Source organism: Bubalus kerabau, chromosome 6 (genome assembly GCF_029407905.1).
Source record: "Bubalus kerabau isolate K-KA32 ecotype Philippines breed swamp buffalo chromosome 6, PCC_UOA_SB_1v2, whole genome shotgun sequence".
Classification (NCBI taxonomy): Eukaryota; Metazoa; Chordata; class Mammalia; order Artiodactyla; family Bovidae; genus Bubalus; species Bubalus kerabau.
The window spans coordinates 6,683,219-6,691,224 of NC_073629.1; the positions used below are offsets into that span (position 1 = coordinate 6,683,219).

The following is an 8,006-nucleotide window of genomic DNA, read 5'->3' on the forward strand; positions in this document are numbered from 1 at the left end:
GCACGTCATAGCCTCAACTCACTTTGTCCTGGACCTTCGATCACAGACACTCATGTCTGTTCTGGCCTGGCTGTCTCCAGTCACACCTTTGTCCCTGACTCTGACCTAAAGACACTCCATAATTCTTTGAGCCCAGATAGCTTTTCTCAGTATCAAGAAACTTCAGCAGCCCAGGAGAGACCCAAACACTTCCTAATGTTTCAGTTCAGAACCATTGGTTGATTTGGGTTTTGTTTCTTTCTTCTGTAGACTCAGGTACAAAAGTCATTGGAATAACAACGTGATAAACAATGATTTCTCTCAAATCATACTCAGGCAAGCCCAGTCAGGCTGTACATTGCACAAGCCCAGGGGACCATTCACATGGACCCTAACATGAATGATGTCCCTGGGAGTGACACAGTGTAGAATGGCCCTGCATTCAGGCCAAATAAGGCATGATGCCTCCCAACACTCCAGTCTTCTGGGCAAAAGCAACATTGCTGGGCTTTTGAATCTTCTAACTACCCCTTATGATCTTGGGCAAACCACTTTAACTCTTCTGCTCCTCAGTTCTAAAATGTGGATGTCAGTATTGCCTCTCAGAGTTGTAAGACTCAAGGAGTTCACAGCGCAGTGCTGGTGAAAGTAAAATTCTCAGCACTCCATAAATGTTAGTTGCTATTGTTATGAATGTTGTGCTAAAACCACTGTGTCTTTGTTTGTTTCAGGAAAAAACCAAGTGTCCTTATTCTTCTAGAGACACGCATAAAGTCTTGTATCCCTGATTCCTCTCTCTTCATTCTCCCCATTAGTCGTGAAACCAAATGCTGTGGTAGGAAGACTATGGGATCAGGCAGCAGGATACCTAGATTCAAATTCTGGGTCTCTGCCTTCAAATACATTTATTAGCTCTGTGATCTGGAAGTCCCTATCTGCCTTTCACCTAGAAAAGGAAAGACTCATTTTTAGGGTTTTGAGAAGCTTATATGAGGTCTGCCTGAATGAGTTGTTTATTTCTAACACTGGGTGCCTAATACTGGTTAGAACGTAATCTGAGTCATGCATCTGTTGAAGCACCAGTTGCCTTACCCTACTGTATATAAAATAGAAGTGATAAGCTATTCTAATTTCCTATGCCTCTCTTCCCCTCACGTGTTATGTGAGAAACACTTTTCTCCCTACCCCTCCTCAAATCCCACAACCTGGGCTGATTCAGTGACCCCTGTTTTCTGGCTCACAGGTGAATATTGATCACTTCACGAAGGAAATCACAGTGAAGAATTTGGTGGAGCCTTCCCCAAGTAGCTTTGACGTGGCCCAGAAAAGAATCCATGCTCTGATGGAGAAGGATTCGCTGCCTCGCTTTGTGCGCTCTGAATTTTATCAGGAGTTCATCAAGTAGCAATGCAGTCAGGCTGTGAGAATCATCCTGAGAGTTATTTTGTCCATAATCACCCTGCGTTTTCCAGAAACCCACATATCTTCCTATAGCAGCTTGCTCCAAGATTCTGAGATGGAAAGCCCCAGGGAGGGTTGCTTACTCTTTTGCCCACATTGTTTTGGATGATTATCTATTGCCCCAATGTCTTCCTTTTCCAGTTTCCCCTTCCTGCCCCTGTTCTCATTTAAGCTCTACTTTGTAGATTGTTGTGAAACTCAGAACAACAGAAAAACTCTACTTAGGGAAACATAAAGCAGAAATATGATATCGTTGAATGTGGTTCCACTTGGTAATGGATTGCCATCTAAATTGGAATGAAAAAGAATATGGATATGGAAAAACCAATTTCAAGTGAGATTAATTGATCTCATTTGTTGTTTTAATTCTGATCCAGGGAGGCCACTCATTATTTTCTGAATTTGGTTAGTAAAATGTGGTAGGCATTTTATGAGGCAACCATTATTTGATTTTTTTAAGCAAATACATCGTTCAAAACATCGGTCTTCCTTTGAGACCATCTTTGTGTTAACTAGAGATTATAAACAAGAGATACAGCCAAGAATATATTGTGTTTATATAAAATCAATCTGAACACAATCCATGGGGCTTCTTATAATTCCCTCAGACCTTCCCACACATAAAGTTACCAAATTCTGTATTAAACAGTGACCTAAGATCGCCAGTGGACTACTTTATAAATGTATCTATGCCTCTAACATGTAGGCCCAAGGTTTAAATTTTCAAATTAGTTCAAATTTGTGTGAGTGCAAAATTCCAAAATTGCTAACTCCAATCATGTAAAATAAAAACGTGCTGCTCATTGCAGCGGTCTTCCTCCTCAATACCAAGAGGGCTGTATACTACAAGGGAGAAATCTTGTCCAACCTAACAGGGGTAGTTGTCCGATGGTGCCATCAGTTTCTTAAGTACAGGATGATTATCTTCAAAATAGCTAATTATCTTCAGAAAACTTAATTTGACTAAATGCAGAGACTTTCTGAGTGAGATAGAGTTTTACAGTACCCTGCATTTTGCAAAATGATCTGACCTTCTAGCAACTGCTCATTCCCCTCCTTATTTTGCTCACCATAGTAATGAATTGTATTATAGTCAAAACACACATTTATACCCCAACATGCCTTCAGTTCAGTTCAGTCACTCAGTTGTGTCCGACTCTTTGCGACCCCATGAATCGCAGCACGCCAGGCCTCCCTGTCCATCACCAGTAACATGCCTTACATATAGCCAATTTTTAGTAGGTTTAAACTTTTAATGCTGTATTTCATTATTATAAGTCTTACTAGCATTTTTTATTATCTTTAGTAGATTTGACTAAGCAATACATAATCTAGTAATAAAGAGACCAACTGTGTATGAGGGTAACCAAGTGAGGATAGAGAGTTAATTAAAAAAGTGATTTTTAAGGGATTAATAAACATCTTAAATGTTTAAGTAGAAGATTACATTGTTTAGTCTTGTATTTCCTCCTTTTGTTTCTTTCTTTCATTTACAAAACTCCTAGTTTCACATGTCTGTAACCTATTAATTCAGTTATTCACTAAGAATATTGAAAGTAAAGCAACTATATGACTGTATTCTTGGAGTAAACACTGACTACATTTGTTGGGTTTTTCTTATTTTTGTTATTTCAAAGACTAATGTGCCCTTTCTGAATACTTGCCATTTCAAACTCTGAAAATGGGTTGGAGTGACTGGGTCTAGTGCCAACAATTGCTAGTCTGGTATGAGTTCATTCATATGTGTCAATATTGCTCACTTCAAAGAAACTCCATTGTCAAGAGGTTGACAGGCCAGGTCAACACTGTGAGCATGAAAGATAAGTTCTCACCGTGTCTACTAGTGTAGGACTGACAAGCAATTCACAAGAATTCCCAGCACGACCTTTCTCAGCATCTGTCTATGCTGCCCCAAATGGGTATAAAACCACCAATCCTATACTTGCTCAAGCAGCTAGAAAATGTAAGAACCAAAGAATCTAGGTTTTTTCTGAAATGCTTAAACATTTTTAAGAAAAATTTTGATGTCATTAAAATATCAAATCTTTTATTCATATCATTTGAAATAACCAAATGTTTACAAATACCCAGAGAATTGACTAGAGACTAGAAAGTTCACCAAGATGGTTGATGTTACAAAGTCTCAAGCTTACCGTATTCACAAATTGACTGCACATCCTATGTAAGTGGGTAGACTTGTCAGTGGAGGATAAAAAGGGCCTTTGCCTTTTCATAAGCTGAAAACACAGGAGGCAGAAAAAGCAGGAAAAGCACCAGGAGGGCAGAGCTGTGAAGGCTACAAGAAGCGCAAATGCCTTGCAGTCAACTGGTGACATGTAATATATATATATGTGAACATGATTTTAAATTTAAAGCAGTATGAACACACACATTAGACACTCTTCTAAGTAAAAATTAAAAGGAATATAAATATCACAGCCCCAAATGAAAGAGCAAGCATATAAACATCTCCCTAGAAAGTTCTTTGACATATTTTGAGAGTACTTTTAAACGTAGAAGAGAAAAAACTGAACTACCAAAAATTTCCATGGTAAAACAAACAAAATAGCATTCTTTTAGATTTTGGGAAGTTGGGAAAATTGGGGTGATCTTTCCAGAAAAAGAATGTGTAATGTCTGTTTATCACTTCCTTTCCCTCCTCCCCCTCCTCCGCAATCTCCCTAGAGTAAATTGCCTGGTAAAGTATGAAGCTCAGTGGAGAAGCCCTTGGCGCTGATATGTTCCTCCCTGGAGAAAATGTAACACAGTCCTGTGTAGATCTGGGATGTAGAGAGGTGGTCAATGGGAACAGGAGTACATGCTTCTCATCTTTGAGAGAAACCCAAGGTTAGGGAGGCCGGGTAGCCCCCATGCCCTGTCTCTCTGCTTGTGTTTGATATAGTTTGAGCTTGGCATCAGATTAGTATCCAAATTTGACCAGAACAAAGAGGAAGACTATCTATTCTGGAATAAGTTAGGAGGCTGTGTTCCATGTTTATCTGCTAACGCAGTGCTTGTTCATATGAGCAACCACCAACACACACACACACACCTTCTGAAATGTAGAACTGATGTGTTTCAGTAATTTTGCTTTCAAATCAGTAGAAGCAAATTTATAAACACATTTTGTGCCCCACTCCCAAAACCACCCATGTACTCATTCTCTACTGTACAAATTACGCTTTAAGCATATTTCAGGTTTTAGTGCATAAAGAGAAGAATTTGTTAAAGAAATTGTTTTTATTTTTGCCTTCTATAGAGCCATTGATTTTGTTTGGTTGTTGTTCTCTGTATACACCCCCTTTCAACAGAGTGGAGTTATTATTATTTCACAAAGTATAACAAATCAATTGGTAAACTAATAAACATTCTTTGTCGGGGATTTTTCAATCTATCTGTCCCATCACAAATTTGATAATTTGAGAATCATTTCAAAGGCTATTTATATTTCAGGGAAATGACTTTTACCCTTGAAATCATTCCTTCTAGTAGTCATTTTCTTTGTTTCCCAGTAATTTAGCAAGTTTGGTACAAATAGGGTCATGAGAAAAGAAAGGGGGGAAAGGAGGAGTGAGAAGTGGTGAAGAAGTAAGTGCCTAGACTTACCTACAAGGTGAGTCCATTCAGTAGAAAACATTTAAGAGCAACTCCACTTGATTGAAAATCAAATAACTTTTTGGTGTCACCACCAAGATTGGCAGGAAGGCATTTCTTTAGTAACAATGAAGCTAGATGTGAAACTCCATTTTAAAATCCTAGGAAGTTTGGATTAGATAAAAGAAGAAACACGGAGGCCATCCTTTCCCCAGTGGGTTTGCATGTGCCAGAGAGCAGAGCATGGAGAACTCAGTTTCTAATATCTGAATGTCCAAACCCAAGGGCCAGACAACTCTCTGTAGGTTCTGGACATGAGGTCTTATTATATCTCGGTTTATGGGTTTTCCAGTCTCTCCATTCTATTAGACAAGTGTGTGTTTAATAGTTGCTTTGGACAAGGCTCCTTAACAATTTAGCAACTACTCCCTGTGTTAAATGTATTTTCACCCAAACAGGTCATGTGGCAGATCAGAGCAATAGATATTAAAAGAAAGGCTTCCCCCAACATCCTGTAACTGAAAAGATCAAGTCTTCCAACTAAGATACTAATAGCTTTGAATGGAAACTCACAGCAGACAGTAAAGGGAAAAAGACAGATAACCAAACTTTGGAATATTATCCTCACCTCACAGTTTAACAATAATTTTATCTTCTAGTAGAGAAGCTAAAAATTCACTCAACATTTATATCTAGTTTGATAAGTCTCTTGTTTTCTCACCTGAGAAAATTTTCCTTTCTCTTTCACACCTATGTCTCCATTTCTCTTCTCCTCCGGCATGAGGATACATTTAAAATAATTGAGTCTAACCACATTTATCTAATAACGAATACAATTAAAGCATTTAACTCCCTATCTAGAAACAGGTATAAACTAAGGCATAAACAAAACAATGGGAAATGTTGCAAATTTTTCCAATGGAGAGAAGTAATCTGGATAATTTTTTGCCAAAAGTTCTTTTCATATTACATGTTATTAGAATTTGGGGGACTGAGTTCTTTTTAAGACTGCTACAACTTGTAACTCATCTTCAGGAGACCAGCCTGGAGAAAAGAGTGGAAATGAAAGTTTGGAAATCCATTCATCAGCATGTATCCCATGTTTTTCATTTAGGAACAATTGTGTTTATCTTCAAATTTTGTATCCAACGTGTTGTGTACTCTGTAACTCATACTACTTGATAAAGCACCAAATATGTATCTGTAACCACAATCACATTTATTATATTAAATATGTATCTATATAACAATCTCTGATTCCTTCTTGACTCCTGAACATTCTTGATGTGAAACTCTCCCTTAAGATGGGCTTCTTTATTCACTATGCTCCTTACAACAACAGGTGGGAATATCCCTCTCCTAATAAACATCAACTGTAATACAGCTTGACATGCAAAACTCAGAGAGATAGCAAAGTGTCTGCTATTCATTCACTGTTCACTGCATTCCCTTGGATTCAGATGGCAACAACTTATTGATGTAAGTATTCTCTGTTAGCGCTGACTCAGCTCATTATATCATTTGGATCCTGAAATAGTGAGTATATTTATTCCTTTCTCTTCCTGAACTTGTGAAAGATCTAAAATCCATGAGCCACTGCAAACAGCTCAATTCTATGACCTTAGATTTGGTGCTCAGATAGTTTAGGTAATGGGTTCAGATTATACAACTAGTGGGACTGGACTGGGTGAAAGGGTAAATGTGTATGCAGAAAAGGGGCATAAATAAAATGAGTTTACAGAAAGAAACTGATGAGAATTCATGTGAAGGGAGAGTGGGAGAGAGGAGTTGAGAGGTTAGAGAATGCCTGCTTGGTAAGTTCTCATTAACAATTCCAATAAAGCTGGTATATTTATTGTAGATGTTTGAATGTAGATGTTATCACTCTGAGTCATTTCAGTACCATCTATTCTCCTTTTTTTATTGTCATTATCTTGGATGATTTTCTGAGAAGCATTATTAGAGCAAAGATCACTAATACTTTAGTCTCCCCCACAAAGATTAAGTGATGTCTCAGGTCAGTATGTGAATCAGTGGCAGAATAAAGTTTAGAGGTCAGATTGCCTCTCAGATACCTGTCAGTTCACTAGACCAAAGGACCCACACGTGACCCCTCAGAACATTAAGATCGCTGATTCTAATTTGAATAAAATTGGCTAAATTCACCCCTGCCCTCGTGGTAGTCTATTCTATCACCTATTAGTGATGTAAGCCATATTCCCCAAGCTATGTGATCTCCAAAATCTTTTGCTAAGTTTACATTTTCTGAATCAGGAGTATCTTGAAAATTATTTTGCTCACAAACCACTTTCCAAACACCTTTACCTCTTCAGATGGCTTCCCAGTGCCTCAGTGCATTCTACACTTAAATTAGTTCTTATTTGGCAAATTCCTGGTTCAAATTCCATGCTTTCCCACTTTTCAGTCAATTTCTACATTCTCAAGTGTTTAAATGTATTGAAACAATTAAAAACATGGATTGAAATTGTATTAAAACATCAAGCTTATGAGGAGGCAGTCTTTGCTCAATTCTTGGCAGCCAGCCCCACATGGCCGGGCTGCCAGGTCTCTTATTTAATGAGGTCACATTTTCAAAGTACTCTCACTTTGAGAGAATCCTAGGTGTGAGACAGATAGGCAGGGGTGAGACAGGCAGTCACCTCCTGCAGGTGACTTTGGAAGACTTCATTATATTTTGAAGAAGTGGTGCCCTGTCTGCCACAGGAAGGACCTGTCTGTGACCTATGAGAAATAGATTCCTACCTCAGATTGTACCATTGAAAACATCACAGACACTTAAAGAGGAATTAGAGCCTAGAGGCTTCAATGAATAAAGATGAACAGAGGTTGATACTCAGTTATTTCTTTTAACTGAATATATTTTTATTACTTTTTAATTTAGCAGTGAAAGCCATAGGAGCTACTTGAGCTTCATTCACAATTCTACTGACCACAAGAAGAGGGATTGTTAC

The 8,006-nt window shown here is 38.2% G+C and overlaps 1 protein-coding gene across 1 annotated transcript in view; it reads left to right on the forward strand.

Moving 5' to 3' along the window:
* LOC129656588 (regulator of G-protein signaling 5) overlaps positions 1-6,296 on the forward strand; it is a 57,390-nt gene extending 51,094 nt beyond the window's left edge. The window contains exon 5 of the mRNA XM_055587234.1: positions 1,223-6,296. Within this exon, the coding sequence (XP_055443209.1) occupies positions 1,223-1,384 (162 nt within the window). The 3' untranslated portion in view covers positions 1,385-6,296. The remainder of the gene's footprint in view (positions 1-1,222) is intronic.
* Positions 6,297-8,006: the final 1,710 nt, after the last annotated feature.